At 42.6% G+C, this 26,206-nt stretch overlaps 1 protein-coding gene across 1 annotated transcript in view; it reads right to left on the bottom strand.

Moving 5' to 3' along the window:
- Positions 1-5,549, bottom strand: part of Hdac2 (histone deacetylase 2) — a 35,969-nt gene extending 30,420 nt beyond the window's left edge. The window contains exon 1 of the mRNA XM_038339418.2: positions 5,293-5,549. Within this exon, the coding sequence (XP_038195346.1) occupies positions 5,293-5,344 (52 nt within the window). The 5' untranslated portion in view covers positions 5,345-5,549. The remainder of the gene's footprint in view (positions 1-5,292) is intronic.
- Between the last annotated feature and the right edge of the window lie 20,657 nt (positions 5,550-26,206).

Genomic DNA, 26,206 nt, shown 5'->3' with positions numbered 1-26,206 from the left:
GCTGGGAAATACAATCTCAGTAGCTTCTTCTCCTCCCTAGGTTTCAGGCTCACAGAGGTCACTTTCCTAACTATTTTCATTTGCTCTAAATAAAGATCTCAAATACATGACAGCCAACATAGAGCCCCTGAGTAGTCTAAACAACCTCAATGTGTAGTCTTTCCTCTATCCAAACGCTCAAACTAGAAATCACCATTCCCCAGCTCTAACCTCATGTCCTAGCTACCAACATTTTTCACTTTTTCCTCTATAAACCAGTCTTCAAATGTACCCATTTCTATCCAAAATACAACTGTTTCATTTTATGTAGGCAAACATATTTAATTCTTGTTTTCAGCCTACATCTTACCTCTTGCGAATTAAGACAGGCTTCTACTCTAAAAGCTTCAAGACACTCCCTAAATATGTCAAAATCTTTGCCAATCAAGTTTGTTGTGGCCTGGCCCTTTATGGCTTAGCCCTGCACCTTTGGCTCCCCATGTCACCGTCTGGTATGACATCTTTGGTATGACACTCTAAGGCCTTGGTCTTTGCAGTGTCGTGGGGAGGACGTCTTAAAGGCTGCTGTATTTTCTTCCTTGAGATGTCTGTCACTCTACCAAGGATTCTTTTCCTCTCTTACTCTATGACAAGCATCCATTTCCTTTTTAAGTAATCTTAGTCTACATAGCACACAGCACGGACTTAAAACATTCTCATGTTTCTGAGCCCAAAATTGGCTTAATGCACTGGGATAAAAACCACCAGAACCGTGAGGCTGACTGTGAACATCGACAGAGTAGAACGTCAATGTAATGGCACATTTCATTTTGCAAGCATAAGGAATTTCACTTTTCTTCACCAACACCAACTGCTTAAAGAAGTTGCTTAACATTTAATTTTGTTAAGGAAAAGAAACAATTATTAGTATATTTTTGGGCGACAGCAGAACAAAACTCTACAAATGAGAAAACTTTGGATTTCAGATGCTAACCTTTCCTTAGACAATAAAATAAGAGCCAGTGTGGGAAAGGGAGTAGTCACCTGCTTCCACCTGTGAGGTAGACCCCATCCATCCTCCTGCCTGTAACTACAAGAACTAAAGAGCATGGTGAGGATGGAGAGCTGGTCCAGTGATTAAGAGCACTTACCGCTCTTCAAGAAGACTCAGGTTTTGTTTCCAAACATGGCAGCTCAGAACCACCCCTTTCTCCAGCTCCAGGGGACCCAACACTCTTCTAACCTTCAAGGGCACCATGGGGCATAGCATGTAGGCAAAACACTCACACATATAAATCAAAATTGTTTTAAAAATAAAAACTGTGGATGAATGTCTTATGTGAATGAGCTCCACCTACACTATTCATAAAGACTCACAAGTCATTTCTTATCAATAATTCAAAGTTCAAGTTTACACACTGTCCTCATGAAGCTTTTATTCTAGTGGGAAAAGAAAAGAACTTGATCCGTAGAAATGACAGAGAGAAAAATGAAAATGGCAACTGAGGACCGAGGAAAGCCTCTCTGGGGGACGGGGGACGGTGGGGGGGGGGGTGAAATGTGAGGGAGGCTGGGATCAGGAATTCTGTGGCAATAGCATTCAAAAGCACATAAAATGTCTTTAGAGTTACCTATCAAATTTAAATGTTGTGTGCAACAAACATCAATATTCACAAACTGCTGCAATACTTCATTAGCATGGGTCTGTAACCAAAAAACAATTATCCATTTCACGGACAGTAAAGATTTATACAGCAGCTAAAGGCTAATGCAGCTGTACTAAAAGTTACCTGGCAAAAGACACTGATGCCACCATTTTAAACAAAGTGAAACAAATATGAGAGGAGCTGGCTGCTCTGTACAAACCTAGTATCTGTTAGTCAGTTAGGAGGACACTGGGAAGCATGCCTTTGATAAGTGTGATAGGCTTTATTTGTGCTGTTTTCCTCTGGACCATGTCTCCAAACATTCTGATTATGATTATCTCCATCAGAGAAAAAAATAAACAAAGCATAAAGCAACTGGTGCTTAATTATATAAATTATGCATACATTCAATTCTCTTTATTGTATACATCAGAAGGCACTGCATGACTGATCCCAAGCTTCACTCAAAACAACGCATAATTTACATTTCCAGATAAAATACTAAAAATGTGAGCATTGCAATTAGAACCAAATGTAACTCAGTCTGCTAAATTATGCTTAAGTAGAGAAAAATAACATCAGTTTATGGTGAGAAAGGATCTTAGTATTTATCTAATTAGCTATAATTTGCTATATATCGTTTTACAAAGTATTGATCTTTTAGTATATAAAAGAATGACTGTCAGGCAGTGGTGGTGCTGGGCGGTGTTGGGGGCAGACAGGCAGATCTCTGTGAGTTCAAGGTCAACCTGGTCTATAGAGTAGGCTCCAGAGGAGTCACAAAGAATGACCAACATTCAGAGACGTGTTTCTGGAAAGTATGGAGATGAGTAAATAGCCACAGTCCACTAAGAACAACTCTAATTTCCTTCTGCGGTATAGGGATAGCTCATATACTCATATCCCAAGTATCAGTGGCTCAGTGATCTAGAGGGCACACTTCTGTAGACTACGGAACATACAGAGAAAACTATTTTCAGAAGTATTCTTCATTAAGCACACAGAGCCAGCAGTAAACAATCTGAGTTGTTAAGAGGCTCTGTGCCTACTGGCCCGATTAAACCTCAAGATGGACACACATGGTTACAGAATTTGCTTCTTCACTCCTTTTCTTTTTTCTTCCCTCTCCTTCCTCTGCTAACCAAGTTAAAACCAGCTAGCTTAGAGCAGCATGGTGCTGGCACACACCTTTAAACCCAGCATTTAGGAGACAGAGGCAGGCAAATCTCTAAGTCTGTAGCCAGCCTGGTCTCTATAGATCAAGTTCTAGGACAGCCAAGACTACAAAAAACAAAACCCCAGCTAGCTTCAACTACTATATTATTTAAGTCCCATTACTACTGGCATTGCCCTTTGCCAATCCAACCCTTTGTGCATCTAAAAGTCACATACACTTTTTGGTACAAAAATTACTTTACTTGAATCCTCTATTCACATTTTAAAAGATAACTAAAAATCACTGCCATTTTTCTTACAAACAAGCAATAACAGGGTTTTGGTAATGAAGATAGAAGTGTAGAGAATAATCTGTGTAGTCTGGCATGACATCCCATGTTAATTAGCATAATCACGACATCAATTTAATAATCTCTGCAGTTTTGTTAGCAAATATTCAGAACGTATGTAAGTTAAGTTCATTCTAAAGACATGCCAAGAAAGAACTGGACAAGAGACTGGTAACCCGGCAGATTTCCACCATCAGTTATACAGCTGCATCCTTACAACTAGATAAGGCAGTTTGTATGGACATACATCAAAAATCACATGACTGAAAAAAAATCCCTCCATCCTGCCCATCTCTGTGAGGTCACAGAGACTCTCCTGCCCCTCAAAAAAGGCTCACGCCCACATAGGGACCCAGGGACAAATCGCTGCTCAGGAAACAACCAGAGTACTGCATGGTTCTCCATCACCCAAAACGGCAGGCAGCTGAAGAGCCTGAGCGCCAGTTCCGAGCGTTAAACCTCTCCCTGGACTCTTGGCTGGGCGGTGGTGATGCACGCCTTTAATCCCAGCACTTTGGGAGGCAGAGGCAGGTGGATCTCAGTTGAGTTCAAGGCCAGCCTGGTCTACAAAGTGAGCTCTGGCACAGCCAGGACTGTTACACAGAGAAACCCTGTCTCGAAAAAAACAAAAAAGGGGGGGCTATAATTATAATTTTTCAAATTAATTTATAGGGTTACATCCCTTCCAATGGATAAGAGGATGCTGGACAAGTGTTTGCCACGAATCCAACTTCACAATATAATTCATGTTTAAATTGGCATCTCTGCCCTCCATGATGGTGTAATTTCAAATAAATTTACTTGGCACATATGTAGTCCTCTTAAATTTGCCATTTAACTGGGCATGGTAGTCCATGCACTTCGGCACCTGGGCAGTTGGGAGGCAAAGGAAGGCAGATTTATGGAAGTTCAAGGCCAGACTGATCTACAGAGCTGTCTTGAACTTCCCCCACCCCAGCCCCAAAACACAAAAACAAAAACAAAACAAAACAAAACAGGCATTAAAAATTTCTGCCAAGCCAAGAAAACGTATGACTATTTTCAAGTTAAAGTCAGTTTGATTCGGCCTCGTTGTCTGGGCCCTAATCTACTTCTCCAAGATACTGTGACTTCAATACAACAAATACAGCAAACAGCTCCCAATTTTGTATCGCTTTGTAGAAATCAGGTCTTTCAGGTCAATGAAGCTAGTTCTGCCAAATTACTACACCCCCTCCCCCCCCAAGAGTTACCTACTAATGTCTTGGTGAAACCTTTACGACAGGGCACTACTTAGTGTAACTGAGACCATCTCAGCAAACAGAAGTCGGAGACTATTACTACTGCTCATATTCCAAACCACAGAATCCTCACCACCACCTTGTACACACACCTTCTACCTGTTCAGAATATTCAGTCCACTACTCAAAGTTTCCTGCAGCAGAGTCCCCACCACACTGGGTCTGATGCTCTCCTAAACCCCCAGAGCAGGGTAAAACTGCATCGCGAACAAAGAGCAACAAAGAAGTGGGTGGTAACAGCCTTCCACAGACGCAAGCTAGGACCCATCGAGTAGGAACAACTCCAAGCTTGCCTCCCTCCTCTTACCACTTCCCCATAGGCCTACCTAGCGCCAACTCAAAACCCCTAATTGTCATCGAAACAGTGCAGCCTTTCCATATGAACCCTGAGAAAGTGGCGCTCAAAGAACCCGGCGAACAAAGGCGACGGATGGAGTCCACGCGAAACACGAGCAAGACAGCGCCGCTCTGCGAACTTGGCCCCTCGCCAGCAGTAACTCCTCCGCAGCCCCACCCGAGCGGCGGGGTCCCGGGTGAGGCTGGAAGCGCAGCGCAGACTGAAGCCAGCGAGAAGGGGGACCCGGCGAGCGGGGGAGGGGACAGGGACGTGGGCGGAGCTCCAGGCCGCCGGCTTTGTGCAGTCAGGCCCGGGGTGCCAACTGGGGTTCCTCGGGGACCGGTCCGAGGCAGTGGACCCCAAACCTGTGCGTGTCCATACGGAGGACCCGAGAGGAGCGAGGGCGGACGATCCCGTGCCACGGCCACCAAGCCGGGCAGGCCGTGTCCCTGTTCCCGCAGACAGCCACCCTAAGCACCCCGAGCCGCGCGTCCGCCCCGCCGCCCGCTCCCCGCCGCCCAGCCGCAGGCTCCCAGGCCACCTACCGTCATAGTAGTAGCACACTTTCTTCTTGCCGCCTCCTTGACTGTACGCCATGGGCTCGGGCCGCCGCCTCCTTCCCGGCTGCGGCTCCTCCTCCGGCTGCTCCCTCCCGCCGGGGCCCAGCGGCCAGACAACGGGGACTGAGGGGGACGGCGGGCGCACAAGGGCAGCCCGGAGCGGGACGGGAGCCGGAGCAGGGAAGGCTGAGAACTGGGAGCGGGGGTGGCAGCGGCGCCGACGCGCAACACTCGGCGGGGGAGGCCCAGGGTGGCGGGGCTGGGAGGCGGGCGCTACCACTGCCGCGCCACAGGGGGAGGAGCGCGGCTATGGACGGACGCAGCGGCCGGCTCACAGAGGACGCCGGCCGGCTGGGGCGGGAGCGGTGTACGCACAGTTGTGTCGCATGCACTCCAGAGGTGCGAAGGAACCGGCCTCGGCCCCGCGCTCGGAGCCCGGGACCCGCAGCCGTCGGGTTCCCCCTCCGCTCAGCGCGCACTGGTTGCGCCTGTACCGAGCTTGCGCACACGGAGCTTGCTCAAAGGTATCCCGGGCTGTCTGGACCCCTCCGCCGGGTCCCACGCCGCTCCCCTCCCCCACCGCCGCGACGCTCCGGCCCCAGCCCGCCACGTGCCGCGGGGACCCCGAGGAGAACCCGCCGGACCCCTCCCCGGGGATTCAGAAGGTGCTGCTCCCCGCCTATGTGATGGTCTGAGATCCACACGCTTTCCGATTCGCGTGTTCTCTTCTCCCTCCTCAGTTCCCGATAACTACTCTTGATTACTGACTTAGAGACGTTAATGGCAGGCTTTATGTACTTCCTGGGTTTAATAGGCATTCAATAGCCGTCTCTTATAAGCACGACTGTCAGCACCGATTCCTGTTTGTAAAGCTGTCAAAAGTGCCGGGAAGCACGTGCCATGTCCGTTTGTTCTTCATTGGTGTGGGTAGCTGGAGGAGCGCAGTGCTGTCAAGCTCTAAGTAATGGTGTAAGGACCCAAGGGGTGTGGGACTTTTCCAGACTCCACATGTTTTACCTACTGCATCAGACTGGATGTGCTACTCCCTGGGCACTAAGAGAAGAGCAGAAATCCAAAAAAAAAAAAAAAAAAAAAAAAAGGATTTGAACAATTGAGTCCCTATGATTAATAGCGTGACATCTATTAAGTGCTTGTCTAAGCCAACCTGCAAGGCGCAGTCAAAGGACGGAAGCTGACAGTCTAATGCAACTCTCGCATTTCTTAACTGTTATCACTTACAATTCCTTCTACATGCACACACTGGCTCCTCCCTAAAGAGGTGATATTGAAATGAGACCATACTAAGCCACTAACAAAAATATTTTTGTACTCTCAGATCCCAAGGACTCTCATGCTTAGAACACCAATCTCCTAGATTTTACCCCCAAGAGATTTAGAATTAGTTCAGGGTACCTTTGCCAATCCCCTTTTCTCCCAATCCTCTATTTTTAACAAGACCCTGGGAGACTAACAGGGTTGGTTCACAGTGGAGAAACGCAAGCTTCCACATAAGCTTCAACGTTAATGTTCCCTACAGTGTTGCTTGCTGAGTTTTGTTTTCAGTTTCAAAGTCAATCAAGGATTATTCTGGAAACAGAATGAGATCCTTTTGTAGATAAGAATGTTCTTCCTGGGACCTAAGACAGTGGGGTGTGAAATAAGACTTGATTTATTCAGGGAGACTTCCAGCTCACCCCCCCCCTTCTCCCATGTCAGTTTTCTGTGCTTTTAATACCGTGTGCTTTGTTCATGCTACTCTTAACCTGTTACAGTTGCCCATAACGTGTCTGCTTGTATCAGCAGGATACAGTTTCACAGGCAGACAAGCCAAGCTTGTCCTGGATATAATTATTTCTCTAGTGCCGGTGACTTCCAGCAAGCCACGTGAACTTTCTGTATAAATGGTTTTACCTAAAAGAATGACTTGCTTATATGACTATGAGAAAGCTACTTAAGATAATCCACGTGGAATTGTTTTTGAAGCACACGAACAGAAGCTTCTGTTCCATGCTGTAATGACAATTTTCATAAGAGTAATCATAGCTACTGCTATTCTTTGCATCATTAGAACCCAGCTTTACACCTTGGGGAAGAGGCTGGAAAATCTTTCAATTTGTTGCAGAACTTGTGATATTTTTTAACTGATAAATGAATGGAAGAAAGGATTTTGTTACCAGAAACTGGCACTAAAGGAGACTGATCGAGTGTTAAGCATTTGCCATCACACTTATGTCTCCAAGCATCTTTAATGATCTTGACTTAGAAATTATTAGTTACTAGAACCTGTGGACACATCACTTACTGTACTCAACCTCTTACCAACCCTTTTAAAACATCAAGTTTTAGATCATGTACAAAAGATGGAATCAAACTTGCTGTGAGAGCACATTTCTGCTCCTTCAGCAAATAGCCTTTAAGATACTAGCCCACTTGGGCATGGTTTCTGATACTGTAAAAGCAGCTGTAAAGGGTGTGTTCACTCTCTTGCTTCCAGCTGCTAGACTCTGTTCCTATTCACACAGAGGACTGTTATCTAGGACAGTGATCTGTAACTTTTCCCTTAAAAAATAACGCTTTATTATTCATAATTCTGAACCGGTGTGGGATTATTTTGTGACTTCCGTCATCACAAACAAAGCATAGATCATAGAATATATAGTTGAGGATCACCCCTTGCCTTCAACTATTCTTCTCCAGCTGTTATTCTGCATATGGAAACTTCATTGTATTTGAAGATGTTTAGTATGCTAAAATTATTCAGTAAGATGATATATTAAATATATCAGGGTTAGAAACAGGATTGTTTAGAAACCAACTGCTCCAGACTATGTCACAAAATAGGTCCTGTTGCCAGGCACTCGGGAGACAGAGGCAGGAGGATTTCTAAGTTCAGGACCAGCCTCGTCTACAGAGTGGGTTCCAGAATTGCCATGGCTACACAGAGAAACCCTGTCTCAAAAAAAGAAAAAAATAGATCCTGTTGCCAAGTCTGGAAGTATACACCTTTAATCTCAGCACTTGGGGCCAGAGGCAGGCCAATCTCTGTAAGTTCGAGGCCAGCCTGGTCCACAAATCAAGTTCCACGACAGTTAGACCTGTTACACAGAGAAACCCTGTCTCAAAAAGTCACAGGCATGCACGCACGCGCACACACACACACACACACACACACACACCACAACCTTAAAAATTAGATCCTGTTGATAATTGCCACAGTTGGAAAATAACTTGGTAGGAAGAGTTATAGTATGAAATTGTTCCTACTCCTAGGAAGTTTAGACTTGCTTGTTAAATTCTGTGTAGCAGTTCCATAAGAGCATATAAAAAGTAGAGGCTTGCAGTGACAAAGTGTGTTGTCACAAACTGCAAGCCTCCAGCTGAGTTCTGATCTCTGCGTAAGCATGCTTCTATTTTCCCGCAGCTCGGCAAACTTTAACTCATTAATCAGAACAGTAATAACATACACTGGAAGAGAATAATTTAAGTCCTGAATTTATCTACCATTTCCAAACTGTACTTTAAAAAGGTTTTTGAACCATAGCATGTCTACTAAACTCCCTAGTTGGTCGACATTATTCTCAACTTTCATTTTTCTGTGGCCTTGTCAGTATCCCACTGACAAGTATTCCCCAGCCAACAGAACTGGAGAATAGGTTGTGGAATTTAGCCATTTACAATCAGAAAATAAATGGTTTCCCATTTAATAGTATGCTTGTCTGTTTTTAAGTTTAATATAATATATTCCTTGTTATGTTGCAAGGAGGGGCCACTTGTTTGTCCCAGCTGCCCAGCTAGCTTACATCTGAAATAACCACACAGAAACTGTATTAATTAAAACACTGCTTGGCCATTAGCTCTAACTTCTTATTGGCTAACTCTTACATATTAGTTTAACCCATCTCCATTAATCTGTGTATCACCACATGGCAGTGGCTTACCAGAGATTCTAACTGGTGTTTGTCTCCGGTGGAGGATACATGGGTTCTCTGACTCCACCCTTTTTCCTCCCAGCATTCAGTTCTGTTTTCCCCGCCTGTCTAAGTTCTGCTGTATCAAAAGGCCAAGCAGTTTCTTTATTCATTAACTGATGAAAGTAACACACAAACAAAAGTAACTCCTACATCATTGTTACCTTATTGGATTTAATGAAGACAGTTTCTTTCATGTATATCATGGTGTATCCATATTCTCCTCTGTGCTCCTCTTTTCCCCCCTCCCCTTGGCTACTCCCCCTTTCTTCATGTCTCTCATACACCCAACCACACACATACCTATATATAGCTTAACTCTATTAAAAACCTAAGGTCCACTAATAAGAGAAAACATTGCATTTATCTTTCAAGTCTGGCTTATTTCACTTACACAATTATCCCTAATTGTATCCAGTTTCCACAAAATGATACAATATCATTCTTTATGACCAAATAGAATTCCACTGTGCATGTAGCATGCCTTTATTCATTCGTCTGCTGACAGTCACCCATAACTTGACTTTTGTGGGTGTTAATGTGATAAACATGGATGTGCAGGTCTCTCTGTAATATGTCGAAGAAATTCCTTCAGCTGTACAACCAGAAATGGCAGGTGAATTGTGTGGCAGTTCCATTATTATTGGTGTGAGGAATATCCATACTGATTTCCATAGTGTCTAGACAAATTTACATTCCCACCAACATGTATAAGGGGCTCCCTACCCACCCCACCACACACTGCTAGTGTTTGTTCTCACTTGTTTACTTTGGACAGCCATTCAGACTTGGGTGAGAGGAAATACCATAGTAGTTTTAATTTTTGTGTCCTTGCTGGTTTCAGATGTTGAGCAGTGTTTCTTCTGTTTGTTGTTGATTGGCCATTGGTACTTTATGTTTTTGGGGGGTAGTGGGAGTTGGGGTTGAGGTAAATACTAACTTTGCACATTCTAACTTGGTGTGTAGTTTAGGATGACCTTGAACTCTGGATTTTCTACCTATAGGCAAGTGCCTCATGCTGGCTTTTGTACTTCATCATTTAAATATTGTTGTTTTTTTTAACAACCTATTTATTAAGTGGGTTGTTTGGATTTTGGATTTTACTGAATATCAAATTACTTTAAATATTTTGACAATATTAAAGTATTAGTTACTTTAATATTGCTGTCATAAGAAACCACGACAAAGTCAATTCATGAAAGATAGCCTTTTAGTGGCTTGAAGTAGGTTGTAGTCCATGATTGTAGAGCAAAGGTATGGCAGCAAGAACGGCTGAGAGATCGCATCTCAAGTCACAAGCAGGAAACAGAACATATACTGTGACTGGCATAGTCTTTAGAAACCTTAGACCTCCTCCCAGTGACATGCCTCCTCCAACAAGGTCACATTAACTAATCTTTCCCAAACAGTTTCACCAACTAGGGACTAAGTGTGCAAACATAGGAGGCTAGAGGGGGCATTCTCATTCAAACCATCACACTGAGCATTAATTCTCTATCACAGTGGTTCTCAACCTTTCTAATGCTGTGACCCTTGAATACAGTTTCTCATGCTGTGGTGTCGCCAATTATAAAATTATTTTCATTGCTATTTCCTAACTATAATTTTGCTACTGTTATGAATAATATAAATATCTGATATGCAGTGTATCTGATATGTAGCCCATGTGAAAGAAAGGATTGCTAGACCCCCAAAGGGTCAGGACCCCCAGGGAACCATTGCTCCATCAGCTATGTGGCTAACAAATTCCTCCTGATGGAGGAGGGTCATCTGTCTATGTGTTACTTTCATTGGTTAATAAAGAAAATGCCTTGGTGATGGAGGATTCTCATTGGCCAATAAACAAACTGCCTTGGCTTTTTGATAGGGCAGGATTTAGATAGGTGGAGTAGGCAGAACAGGAAGAAGGAAGTGAGGTAGATGGTTCAGACAATTGCCTCGCCTCTCCTCTCTGGGAAAGACCGCCGTGCCTCTCCTCAGGGAGACAGATGCGATGAAGCCAGCCGCCAGGTCAGACATGCTAAATCTTTCCCGGTAAGACACCACTTGTGGTGTTATACAGATTATTTGATATGGGTTAGTCAAGATGTGAGTAAGAGGCTGAAATTAATGGGCCAGGCAGTGTTTAAAAGAATACAGTTTGTGTGTTGTTATTTCGGGTAAAGCTAGCCGGTGGCCGAAAGCCGGGCAGGATGAAAAGCAGGCCTGCCCGCAGCTCCACACTACACCTTGGCCCTTTAATAGGACAGAAAATTATGTAGGCGGAGTAGACAGAACAGAATTGTGGGAGAAAGAAACGGAGTCAGGCAGAAGCTTCAGGCAGACGCCATAGCTCTCCTCTCCAAGATGGATGCAGGTTAAGAATCTTCCTGGTAAGCCACCCATCGTGGTGCTACACAAGTTACTAAATATGGGTTAAAGGAAGATGTGAGAATTAGCCAATAAATGGCTGAAACTAATGGGCCAGGCAGTGTTTAAAAGAATACAGTTTCTGTGTAATTATTTTGGGTAAAGCTAGCTGGGTGGCGGGACACAGCCTGCCGTTCCAGCTACATCCTCCCACAGTGTAAGCCATTTCTTCACATCATCGTTTGTTTTTCTTATACAGAAGAAGCCTTTTAATCTCACTTGCCTGTTCTTGGTGTTTCCTGAGGTGTCAGTTGTCCTCTTTAGAAAGCCCTTCTTGTGCCTGTATCTTGACGTGTTTTCTTCTAAAAGTTAAGGTCTAACATTCAGGTCTTTACATGATTTTATGCAGGGTGAGAAATATGGATACAGTTTCAAATACAGATCTTCTGTGTGTGGATATCCAGCTTCCCAGTACTGATTGCTAAAGAGTCTCTCTTTCCTCAGTGGATATTTTTACTGTATTTGCCAACAATTAGGTGCTGTATGCATATACTTCTGGGTTCTCTACTCTGTTGATCTATATACCTTTGTGCTATTGTCATGCTATTTTTGTTACTATAGTTCTGCAGTAAAATTTAAAATCAGGTATTGTGATACCTCCAGGATTGCTCTTTTTGTTCAGGTTTGCTTTGTCTATCTGGAATACTTTGTGCTTCCTTTTGAATTTTATAATTCCCCCCCACCCAGTTTCATGAAAAATGTCTTTGAAACATTGATGGGTATTACATTGAATCTGTAGACCCCTTATGATAATATAGCCATTTTCCCTGTATTAATTCTCCCAAACCATGAACAGGAGAGGACTTTCTAATTTCTAGTGTTTTCTTCAATTTGTTTCTTCAGTCTTTTAAATGTTTCATTGTAGAGCCCCTTTACACTCTTGGTTAGGTTTATTTATTTGTTTTCTTTCTATATAGGTGTGTTATATACATAGATATGTGTGTGCATATTCACGTTTGTGGGCACTCATGGGTGTGGGTCCACATGCATATTTGTGCATTTGTGGTGTCTTAGTTAAGGTTTCTATTGTTGTGAAGAGACACCATGGCCACAGCAACTCTTACAAGTATAAAACATTTAATTGGTGTGGCTTATAGTTTCAGAGGTTTATTCCATTTATCATCATGGTGGGAAACAGTGGCATGCGAGCAGACATGGTGCTGAAGAGGTAACTGAGAGTTCTACATCTTTCAGGTGGTATCTTGTTCTATGGGACAAGTCTTTTATCCTGTCACTTGTATTATTCTTAATAAAACGCTGATTGGCCAGTAGCCAGGCAGGAAGTAGAGGTGGGATGATGAGAACAGGAGGATTCTGGGAAAAGGAAAGATTCAGTCTATAGTCATCACCCAGACATAGAGGACGCAGATGAGAATGCCTCACTGATGAAAGGTACAAAGATATGTGTCTGACGTAGACAAGAATTATGGGTTAAGATGTAAGAATTAATTAATAAGAAGCCTAATCTAATAGGCCAACCAGTTTATGATTAATGTAGACCTCTGTGTATTTCTTTGGGACTTAATGACTGTAGGACCTGGTGGGACAGAAACTTCTGTCAACAATCTTGAGCATATATAAGGCCTAAAAAAGCCCAACCCACAGTGACACACCTCCTCCAACAAAGCCACACCTACTACATCAAGTCCATACTTCCTAATAATGCCACTCCCTTTGGGGGCCATTTTCTTTCAAACCACCACACATAGAGTCCCTATTTTGATGTTGGGACTTCTTCTCAACAATCTTCACTTTATTAATTGAGGCAGAGACTGTTAGTTGAACCCAAAGTGATGGAGGACTCTCATTGGTTAATAAAGAAACTGCCTTGGCTTTTTGATAGGGCAGGATTTAAATAGGTAGAATAGACAGAACAGGATGCTGGGAGTGAGGCAGATGCCTCGGGGAATCGCCATGCCTCTCCTCTCTGGGTCAGAAGCAATGGAGCCAGCCGCCAGGTCTGACATGCTGAATCTTTCCTGGTAAGACACCACTCATGGTACTCCACAGATTATTAGAAATGGGTTAATCAAGATGTGAGAATTAGACAATAAGAGGCTGGAACTAATGGGCCAGGTAGTGTTTAAATGAATACAGTTTGTATGTTGTTATTTCGGGGCATAAGCTAGCCAGACGACCGGGAGCTGGGTGCCAGGAACACAGCCTGCCGCTCCACACTACACCAAAGTTTGCTGATATGGCTAGTCTGGCTACCCAGCTTGCTCTGGGGACTGCTTGTCTTCTAAACTTGGCCTTCTAAACGCTAGAATTACAGAGTGGGCTGTCATGGCTACCTGGCATTTACAATATGTTCTGAGACAGTGTTTGTAGATTCTAGCAGGGAAATACTGCTACTCAGATAACCTTGACCAAAGACCATTCCTCCTCTACAGGAGAAAGTCTACTCCTTCCTGCTAAGCACCTCTGAAATCATGAGGGAAGAAAAGGATTTCCAACTATCTAGTGATAGATGGCTGTCAGATCTCATAGCCATATGATTCTCACATCTGAGTTCTGGGTATCCAAACTCCTGGACACGGGAACTAGGCCTGCCTTTGTGGATTTCCTTGGTATGAAGTGTGTATGCCAGCCCTGCCACATGGTCCCTCATAGGGACCAGCAATTGATCTTGCCTCTGTGAAGCCTGCTCCACGTGGTTTCTCATGAAAGTGGGATGCCGGAGCTGTATCTGTCTCTATGTAATACAACTCTGTCTGTGTCTCAGACCAGATTTCTACCTCACAGATCATGGCATGCATCAGAACTCTTCCTCTTTACCTAGAGGTATTCTGTAGGCCCCATCAGAGCATGGTCCCATAACAGTTGCTCTGAGTTTCCAGGGATTAATGGGGAATTCTTTGCATCTAGACTCATGGGGCCTCTACTTCAGCAGGGATCTTTTAAAAATTGCTTCTCACCACTGCATTGCTCAAGTTCTGAGGAGAGAGGGTCTTCTCAGCTGTGCCTCCCCTCTCTCTCTTTATTCATTACTAAAAGCACAGTGCCCATTTTCTGTGGCTCTCTATCTTGAAGCAACCTCTGCAACTACACTCACCCTTGGGGAACACAGTGCTCAACAGTTGGGGGCTGAGCCTCTTGGTAAAGCAGGTTCTAGACTGCCTTCTATTTTCCAAGGCCTTCCTTCCTTCCTTCCTTCCTTCCTTCCTTCCTTCCTTCTCTCCTTTCTTCCCTCCCTCTCTCCCTCCCTCCTTCCCTCCCTCCCTCCCTCCCTTCCTTCCTTCCTTCCTTCCTTCCTTTCTTTTTTCTTTTATCTTTCCTAAAGCTATTGTTTCTGAACTATCATCCACATCACAGAATTTGCCCTTCTCCAATGGTTACTAGGAACCTTGGGCATCTCCATATTGGGCACCTATGTGTTACCAGGGAAACTGGGGCTCTGTCTTAGGGTTTTTAGTTTTGTTAATAAAAGAATTCAGAAACTGACTCAGTAGGAAATTCAAGGGCAGTTTTTGTTATATCTTGAGAGACAGGCAGACAAACTATAAACTTCAGCAGCCATCCAAAGGAAGGATGGGAGAGAAGTAGGCTGGCTTAAACTGAACCACATGGCAGTGGCTCAGTAAGAGCATGCCCAAAAGGTAGGGGTTCTGGGAAGGAAATGTACATTATCTCATTGAGGAAAGAGTTGCTCACATTGCTTTAGCATGACTTAAGGTAACTCAGCCTACCTGAGGGGTGGTCTCTTGCTCCAGATGACTGACAGACTGCTGGATTATCTCTAGTGGGAGGTGACAATAGAATGAAAAGTCAGAATTCAGGTCTGTAAATGGAGCCCAGAACCCACAGCCTGGATCAGGCCATGTCTCCCTGTAGCTTGCTGGAACAGAAAGTTAAGAAAGCCCTGGGGGGTATCTGGAGGGATGGCTCAGTGGTTACAAGCACTTGTTGCTTCTCAGCACTCACACGATGGCTCATAACCAACCATAATCCCAGTTCCAGGAGATTCATCAAGCACATAAGTGATGCACATGTATGCAGGGAAAACATTCATATACTTAAAGAGGAGGAGGAAGTGATTGATGGGGGGCACACATCCCATTGTGGGTGAAGCCACCCCTGGGTGAGTAAGCCATAGGGAGCAAGACAGTAAGCAGCACTCCTCCATGGCCTCTGCATCAGCTCCTACCTCTAGTTTTCTGCCCTACTTGGATTCCTGTACTGACTTCCTCAGATGATGAAGTATGCATAGAAGCATAAGCAGAATGAACCATTTCCTAACCAAGTTGCTTTGATCATGGGGTTTCATCACAGCAGCAGTGACCCTGACTAAGGCAGGTGTAACCTGGGAAATGCAGTGAGGTACACAGCTTTGATGTCCTCTAAGGCGTCTGCAGCATATTTCCTCAAGAGCGGGCTATAAAATGTTTTAGGAAATGGACTGAACTCAGGGGAAGAATGTAATTAAGTTCCTCTGTGAAGATCCAAATATCCATTTCCAAAGAAGCTTCTCACATACAGCTTCCAGGCAGGGAGTCCTTTAGGAGGAAGCAAGGAATCAGGGTTCCCTCCCACAGTGCTAACCTGAGAACCAAGAACATTTCATGCTTCCAGCAAGGACAATGATGTGGTTCACTTTGGGTGTCCCTGCCCCTAAATTGCTTTGCAAATTTTTGTTTCCTGTCCTCATCATACCTTCCCCAGACTACTCTTCAGAATTGTTGGCAGTCTCTGTGTGCATGTTTTCCTCCATCTTCTCCATTTAACTACTTGTCCATGAGGAAATAGGGAAGATATTGAGCCTGATAGAAGTTTTTAAATTGTTTCCATTATTGTAAATTTCCTCTAGATTGGGGGACTGTGTCACTATATTAGTAGCAATATCAATTTAGTCTTTTTGAATTATATTTGTACAACTAGGGATTTTGTACAATCTTAACAGTTTCTTTCTTAAAAATACCTTAATTTCTTCTTTGAGTAGAAACAGGGCCATTTCTCAGCTCTGGCTATCACAGTAATTTGTACCCTAGTAGTGGTCGTAAATGACTTTCAACTATTAAGAAACTTGAAGTTGATTATGTCCCACACTAAACATACATGATCACTGTTGATGGAACGGTGGGCTGTGTCCCGCCACCCAGCTAGCTTTACCCAAAATAATTACACAGAAACTGTATTCTTTTAAACACTACCTGGCCCATTAGTTTCAGCCTCTTATTGGCTCATTCTCATATCTTGCTTTAACCCATATTTAGTATTCTGTGTAGCACCACGAGGGGTGGCTTACCAGAGAGATCTTAACCTGTGTCCGTCTTGGAGAGGCGAGGCATGTTGACTGCCTGAAACGTCTGCCTTCTCTCTCCCAGAATTCTGTTCTGTCTACTCCACTTACCTAGTTTTCTGTCCTATTAAAGGGCCAAGGCATTTTCTTTATTAACCAATGAAAGTAACACATAGATGACTCTCTATCATTTCCCCTTTTTCTGTTTAAACAAAAGGGAAGGCTTTAACTTTAGCATAGTAAAATTACATAAAACAGTTATCAAGCAAGAATTACAGTTACAATATTTAGATCTATTTTATCTTTTATCATAACTAAGGAAAGCTATAACTATCTATTTATTCTTCAACTCCATCAAAGACTCCAGAAGGATATAATACTACCTAAGTAAACAAGAAATATGCAACTTCCAAACTCTAGAAATGACAGAGACAACTCACTGCCTGGACAGTCACCCAAAGTTCCTCTGTACCATTGGGGCATCCATCTTCGACCTTCAGGCCCATAGTATCCAGCAGACATTTCCATGAAGCAGGAAATTCCAAAGACAGTTCAGTCACTTTCTGCTGTGTCCTGCAGAATGTCTCACAGACTCTTTCATGAATCAGGAACCCCGAAAGACCACCTCATCTTTAGGCAAGTTCAGCAGTCCTCTCTCTGTGGGTTTTCTGTGTCCAGTTTATGCAACAGTCCAGGCAAGAGCAGTTTCTTGCCCAAATGGCTATCAAACTTCATAAAGAGCCTCTTCGATGCCCATCTTCCTCTTAAAGTAGCTGGTGTTGCCAGTAGCAGACATGTCTCATTGTCATGAAAAGCCCTAAATTATTAAAACATTTTAAATGCCATATTCTGTAGTCTTTGAAAGATATGAAGAATGCCTATCTAACTGAAATATTTCTCTATATATCTAGAAAATCTAACTGACATGACTACAAGCTTGACTATTATTGATGATTATCCATTAACAACCTATATTTCCTAATTAAACATTACATTTTTAAATGAACTACACAATCACAATACCTTAATATCAGAAATACATATACGTATAACAAAATTGACCTTAACCTTATACCAATAAATCGAAATTTATACCATTGTAAATTATTCATATCTATATCATATCCCCCTTTATTTATTTTTTTTATATTTTTATGTTTTATTTTTGTGGTTTTTCGAGACAGGGTTTTCCTGTAGTTTCTAGAGCCTCTCCTGGAACTAGCTCTTGTAGACCAGGCTGGCCTCGAACTCAGAGATCTGCCTGCCTCTGCCTCCCGAGTGCTGGGATTAAAGGTGTGCACCACCACCGCCCGGCTTCATATCCCCCTTTAAATGTAAAAGGACATTTATAAACATTATCTGGGAATATGGACATAGTTATTTCTCTCCAAACTGCTTCATGCTGAATGGGGGCGCTGTTATTTAGGTCTTTTATGGTATAACCTGTGTGCCAGGTTCCTCTCAGCCGGCAGTTGAGTGAAGTAATTTTTTGAAGGTGTTCACAGCAACCTTTCAGGAGGGCATGGTCTATCATACCATATTAGGATAGAAGCAATCCACAGAGTCTCATCCTCTGTGAAAACAAAAGAAGAAACTCTTTTCCAAAGCATCATGTTCTTAGATCCAAATTCTGAAGTCATACCATTAAGATGTCCATTCTGGTCTAGCCTGGCAGCCCATATAATAAAATGTCTCTCTGTATTTAGCTCCTTTACAGTAAAAAATTTCAAAAAAAAAAAACACAATAAAATACATAATCCAGACTCTCTGTGAATTTTCCATTTTTACGTGGCTTATTTTTATTCTATCACTTTACTTTATTCTGTCTCTTTAAAGACTTCACCATTTTTTTAAAAGCATTAACTTTATTCTCTATATTTTTTTCTTCTCTCTCTCAAGCCTACATACATTCATCCAACATTGTGACCCATTTAAAGTTCTTTTATATCTGAATCTGTCCTATTGTGAATTACACAGAAACTGTATTCTTTTAAACACTACCTGGCCCATTAGTTTCAGCCTCTTATTGGCTCATTCTCACATCTTGCTTTAACCCATATTTAGTATTCTGTATAGCACCACGAGGGGTGGCTTACCAGGAGAGTTCTTAACCTGCGTCCGTCTTGGAGAGGAGAGGCATGGCAACTGCCTGAAGCATCTGCCTTCTCTCTCCCAGAATTCTGTTCTGTCTACTCCGCCTACCTAATTTTCTGTCCTATTAAAGGGCCAAGGCAGTTTCTTTATTAACCAATGAAAGTAACACATAGACAGATGACTCTCCGGCGGGGCTGCTTCCCACCACCCGGCTAGCTTTATACCCAAAATAATCTGTATTTTTTTTTTTTACTGTCCAGAAACATGTTTGACTTTTGCCTTTAAATAGCTAAGCACTTAAGAATCTAAGCTGTGACATTCCTAGGTCAAAAATAGGTACTGCCAGCTTGCTCCACCCAGTCCAACATGGCAGAGCCACTAGTGCCTCTGATCCATTTGGTGCTCCTGAGCTGCACACAGTTCCAGGCACACAGCAAATCCACATTGGAGCTGCACTCAGCAGTTTAATTCTGAGACTGAGCTTTAAATCTCAATTACAGGCTAATCTGCCAGGCAGACCACTGCACAGCCTGGAAACATCTCTGTGTATGGCAGCTGGAGTCCGCCATGCTCTCCCGCTTGTGCATGCCTAGTAAACCTAATCTGGCTGTCTGCCCAGGTGCAGGCGGGGAGCCCTGAGCGATTGGCATGGTCTCAGAGCACTCTCCTTTTGATCCCTAGCGGGAACACAAACATCCAGTCCCATAAAAAACATTGAAATGCTTTAAAGCCAGAGTTTGCACTGGCGGCACAGCCCCAGGAAGCTGTGTTTTACAATGAGCAGCTTTTTTTCTGCCACTATTGCTGAAACAGGAAATCTCTCTACGGCATGTCCTCAGAAAAATTTCTCTACAGCACACTCTAGCAAACAGAAAAAAGCTGTGTTAAACTCTCTTTCTCTCTCTCTCTCTCTCTCTCTCTCTCTCTCTCTCTCTCTCTCTCTCTCTCTCTTTCTCTCTCTCTCTCAAGCTTTCTCAGGTTTTTAAGTGGATTTAGTCTATCACATTGGGCGCCACTCTGTTGATGGAATGGCAGGCTGTGTCCCGCCACCTGGCTAGCTTTATCCAAAATAATTACACGGAAACTGTATTCTTTTAAACACTGCCTGGCCCATTAGTTTCAGCCTCTTATTGGCTAATTCTCACATCTTGCTTTAACCCATATTTAGTAATCTGTGTAGCACCACGAGGGGTGGCTTACCAGGAAGATTCTTAACCTGCATCCATCTGTCTTGGAGAGGAGAGGCATGGCGACTGCCTGAAGCGTCTGCCTTCTCTCTCCCAGAATTCTGTTCTGTCTACTCTGCCTACGTAATTTTCTGTCCTATTAAAGGGCCAAGGCATTTTCTTTATTAACCAATGAAAGTAACACATAGACAGTTGACTCTCCTCCATCAGATCACATAGTTCTTTCTGAAATAGCTACCTTTATTTACATTGAGGAGTCTGATGTGTGATGCCCTTCAGTTCATGTGTTGCTTTTTTGGTTGATGAATAAACCTGTTTTGGCCAATGGCTTAGTGAGTAAAGCCAGGCTGGAAATCCAAAAAGAGATCTATAGAGAGAGTAGGCAGAGTCAGGGGAGACACCATGTAGCTACGGAAGGAGAAAGATACCACCGGAACTTTACCGGTAGGCTACAGCCTCGTAGCAATACACAGGTTAATAGAAAGGGGTTAATTTAAGATATAAGAGTTAGCTAATAAGAAGCCTGAGCTGATAAGCCAAACAGTGTTGCAATTAAAAAGTTTCTGTGTTTTTATTTGGGTCTGGGCAGCCAGGAAATGAATGTGCAGTCTCCAATTATAAGAGTTAGTTAGAAATCATGGTAAAAGAATTGTCCTAAACTTAAAGTGATCAGAAATTATCACTTGAGACTAGAAAACCTGTCAAATTTGCCTCAAATCACTGGTGAGATTGTTGCCAATAAGACTATTAATCTATATGGCGGCACATCCAGCTGAGTCTGGCTTAATCACTAAGTATAGGAGAAATCTCAGCTTGGAGTCTTAAAGAATCAAAACACATGGGGAAATCAAGCTGGTACCCACCTGGAAACATCATCTGCATTGTCTAGCTTCCATAGTGCTAGAAGGTGCCAGGCATACCACCAGATCAGAAATGTGTAGGTTGTACTAAATTGTGTACCCAGTAATGAGCTACAGAAATGATCAGTCAGGAAAGACACATCCAAGGGTGCAATAGTGACATGAATGTCATGGGAGTAACAAACCACTGTCTCATTGGATTTAAGACCTATTCCAAAAGGTAGAACCCATACTTGGAACTGTTATCGATATCAAGATCCTATGGCTAGACAGGTTATAGGTCTTATGGGAGATTCTACTGCGATTACCCTGCTTAACAGACATAACACTGAACAGACTCCTGAGTATGGCCATCCCATTAGATTAATGCTTTTCTCAAGCTTCATTATGCAGTGGATAGGATTTAACACAGAAACCCACTACTAGTCAAGGCGCAGAGAATGAGAGGTTTCAGAATGTTCAGTTCTAAGTGGGATATCTATATCACACTCCTCCAAGAGCTCAGGGATTACTGGGGAAGAGGAGGAGAAAAGATAGTAAAAGGTTTTCTGTCCCACATTTATTTCCCTACTGATTAAGTAAGCCAGTTCAAGCTGGGTTGAAAAAGTATAACTACAGGTGTATTGAGGGCAAAGTAATTCCTGGGTAGGTTCACTGATCTCAGAGATTGAAACCAAAGAAGTTACATACCTAAGCCAGGGCAGGAAAGTTTTATAGATTGTAGGTGGGGAGTGATGATATATCTACCACAAGCTGGATTTGTACCCAAGTATGGTCAATAGTTGAGCACTTAGGTGGGAACTAGTTTGGCTGATGGCAACAGGAGAAGAAGTTGCAATAGTCACTAAGAATGAGGAACTTTCCTTTGTTTGGAGACTCTCTGAGTGGATGGGGTTTGGAGAGAGAGAGGGAGGGAGGGAGGAAGAGAGAGAGAGAGAGAGAGAGAGAGAGAGAGAGAGAGAGAGAGAGAGAGGTGGGGATGGGGCTTCCAGAACCATGCAGGGACAAACAGGAAGCTCCAACTGAACAGATAGTATGAGCCAGAGGAGATTTATGACTACAAGAAATCAGTGCTTTCTGGACACAACAGGTTGGATGCAGATATGAACCCACAGGATTGTGACGGCAAGCAGTAGACCTCTGCAAGCTCAAATCAGACAAACCCAGCATGGAGAGGGAAGGTGGCCAAATTCCCACCCCTCACTGAGAAGCTATTGGCAGTCAATACCTGATGAAAGAGAGAGAGTCAGTTTTCTTTAAGGGTGTGGCCTCTAAATGGTTGACTCTGTGCCAGCTGATGGCCAGATATCTTAGGGTATATAGGCAGCACAAATTGGACTTGATGGGTTAGTGAAAAAGAAAGAAAGAACACAAAGATGAGTAGGTTGGGCAGGGGTTTAGATATTGGAGAAGTTATTGGAGGGAGCAAAAATGATCAAAGTACATTATAATAAATTCCCAAAGGACTAGTAATTTTTAAAAATAATAGGCGGAAGGAAGGATGTATTAAGGAAAAACCCATTGGCTTCCTAAAGCAGCACCTAGTGGCTGATGGGATTTTAGAAGTCTGGATGTTGTAATTAAGATCAATGCAATATATTAAGCTTGATCTACTCCTTAGATATTGATAGTGCCTGTTGTAGTTTGAATGTAATTGGGACCCATAATCTCATTGTGAGTGGCACTGTTAGGGGATGTGGCCTTGTTAAAATAGATGTGACATGGTTGGAGGAAATGTGTCACTGTGGGGGTGGGCTTTGAGGTCTCTTTTGCTCAAGCTTTGCTCAGTGTGACTGTCAGATCATTTCCTGCTGCTTGTAAGATGTAGGACAGTCATTTAATTCTCCAGCACCATGTCTTCCTGCCATGTCCCACATTGTCACAATGGACTGAATCTCTGAACTGTAAGCCACCATCTCAATTAAATATTTTACTTTTAAGAGATTTCTTTGTCATGGTGTCTCTTCATAGCAATAGAAACCCTAACTAAGATAGTGCCTTAACTAAGTTCTATATAAACTAGGTAAAATGAAAGTTGTGCCAATCAGATTTATTGAAATGATTAGTAGTCACATAGTCATGTGGAAATTTGAGTTCTACAAACAACAGTTAGGACTGGATTTCTATAAGAAGCAGGCCAGTATCAGCCCTGAGTCTTGTATAACAGACTGTAAGTCTTATCTGTTCCCTGAGAGTGATCAGTGTTTGTACAGAGACACGTGCAACTAAGTAGGTCAAGGTGACCATACCATGCTTATCATGTGATCTATCACCATGAGAGGGAAGAGTCTGGCCTCTTTGCTGCTTCTACAACAGTATTGGCTGTTGGTACTGGGTTTGTCTTTTGCAATATAGCCCATTATGTCTGCAGATACCATATGAACTTATTACATATTCTGCATGGGGCTAAAGGCAAAGAAACTGACAGAGATATGCTGATGCTCATGCTGCTTGCTGTGCTGTGAGCAGTAAATACTGACTCTCTTGCCCCAAATCTCCAGACTTCTGCCAGCAACCATGAATCTCTAGCAGGTTAGCTCATTAACTTGTAAGAAGACTAAAAAAATCTCAAATGTTTTACAGCTCATGAAAACATAAAACCAAAGTACTGTTATCCAGATGAAATTTTTCTTTATATAATGATCCCTGGAATAGGGTAGTAAATCTTAAACTCTTTTTTCAATACATTGAAATTGGGAGTAGAGTGGTAAATCCTAGTTTGTTCTAACCACACAGCTTTTTTCTAAAGTGGACTCTGGGAATTTCAACTCAGATTCTCATGTTTGCACAAGTCCTCTTGCCAATGAGCCAGCTCCATGGCTCTCTTATTTTTACTCTGCCTATTATGTACATGCATTCATGACCAATCCTTAATGTTATGCTATCTGGAGATTTCTTCTGTCAAGCTTAGCCTTGCTAAAATTTTCAGGACACAAACACTGATAGATTCTTCATATGACGATAACAAGAATGGCTTCTATCTGGATTTCCAACACAGTCTTATTCCTTTCTGAAACCTAAGCTCAGACTTGATTGTACATGTTCCGTTGCCTTTCAAATTCCCACTACCATGGCTGCTAAGCTTTGTTTACAGCATTGCACAGCTTCTTTAGCCTGGAGCTCCAAATTCTTGTAAACTTGTAAACCAGTTCAGAAGAGCTAAGAACAACTTGGTCAGGTTTCTTAGACCAACAATGCTACTTTTTGCTATTAATTTCCTGTATAGGTTACTCCTCTGACAGATATCATTAAATACCTGACAGAAGCAATTTAAAGGAGAAAGGATTTGGTTTCGCTTACAGTTTGAGGAGATACAGTTCATCATGGCGAGAAAAGGTTGGCAGTCAGAGTGAGGCAGTAACCATGGTACCCTGTAGTCAGAAAGTACAGAAAGATGATTTATGGTGTTTATCTGACTTTCTGTTCCCCCCTTTTTATTTGTAGCCCATATCCTTGGCACATGAGATGATATTGCCCACATTGGGGATGGATCTCTCCTTTCAGTAAATCCTTTCCATTGAGAGGTATATTTCCCAAGGATTCTAAATCCTGTAGCATGAATATAATCAGTCTTAATAATAAAAACCAAAAGTCAGATATCAGGGTAAATGCTGGAAGATCAGAGAAGTAAAGCTGCCAGGCACTGAAGTTCTCGCACAAAATCCTCAAGCTGAAAGGGGTGAGCTCCTGTCTCCTCGTGTCTTATATTCCTCTCTCCATCCAGCCATATCACTTCCTGTTTCCCTAGTGCTGGTATTAAAGGTGTGTGCCTCCCAAATACTGGGTTCAAAGGCATGAGATCCCAAGTGTTGGGATCAAAGGTGTGTGCCACCACTGGTTTAACTGTCATATCCTTGGAGAGGTAACTGTATCATTTATTGTCCAGTCTCTGTGTAATGGGAAAATGCAGTACTTGTCACAAGTCCTGGCTAGAGTAGTCTGTTTGGCTGGATTATCTTAGCTAGCTACCTCAAAATTGCTCTGAGCAGTTTGTGGTTGAAAGTCAATCTTTAGGTGATGTTTGTCAGCTTAGTAGTATTATGATAGTCCTGGTGGATTTGTCCTTGTGGGGCTCTATCCTCCTTTTGGAGACTTTGTTAGACATGGTTTTGTTTCACTGCAGACAACTTAAACATTTTAAACACCATATGCATCAGATCTCAAAGAGGTGAAAGGACCATACTTTGTTATGTACATCCAGACTACAAAAACTTAATTCCTAGTTACCTGACAGAGACTCAAACTGAAAATCATGTATAGGAAGCTAGATGAAATCTTTTTCTAGAATTAGTTAGTACTCTATATCACCATTAATATCTTGACAAAAAGTTTAATATATATATATATATATATATGTTAATCTTATAAATTTTGAGATAATATTTATACCTTAAGAAAAATTGTTAAAGAGTCCAAATAAAACAAAATGATTATGTGACTTGTGACAATAAAATAGTAGTCCCTTAATTTTGGTTTTTCTTCTGTCCCATATTAGGTGGTTCTTCTGACATGATACAGAGATTTTGGATTTTCCTTTAACAAGCATGCTTGGGTTGAGAGAAGGAGAGAACCATACTCCAGCTTCAAAGCCAGTGTTAATTTTTAATTGTTTGGAACTACAAAGGGACCATTTGTATCATATGTCTGTATAGAACAGCAGAAACAAAAAATTGGAAATATTTATGAAATTTTATTCTGTTAGAAATGTAATCAAGCAATATACCAATTTATTCCTTTTCTTGGGACATTTTGTCTTGATGACTTATTCATTTTCTTCAGATGTCTCATTTGTCCAGTGGTCTTCAGATTCCTTAGCTGGATACCTTTATTCTCCTGAAAAGACAACAACTAAGCCTTTCCCTTAACCCTAATTTTGGGGAGCTTCCCTTTTGGCACATTATATCTGATCAAATTAAAAGCATTTGTTAGTATTGTTAGTTTAGATTGAATGGCTATGTTGTCTAATGAATGATCATCACTTCTAATTAAGAGGTCTCCCTTGTTCAAATTGAACCTGTTGTGATAAGGCGAGCAGGCCTGCTTTTTGTCCCGTCTGGTTCCCGCTCAGTTCCCGCATGGCTAGCTTAGCCCCAGAAACACACAAATTATATTCATTTAAACACTGCCTGGCCCATTAGCTCT

Source organism: Arvicola amphibius, chromosome 8, assembly GCF_903992535.2.
Source record: "Arvicola amphibius chromosome 8, mArvAmp1.2, whole genome shotgun sequence".
NCBI lineage: Eukaryota > Metazoa > Chordata > Mammalia > Rodentia > Cricetidae > Arvicola > Arvicola amphibius.
The sequence above is the reverse complement of the archived record's forward strand: the minus strand, read 5'-3'. Positions and strand labels throughout refer to the sequence as shown.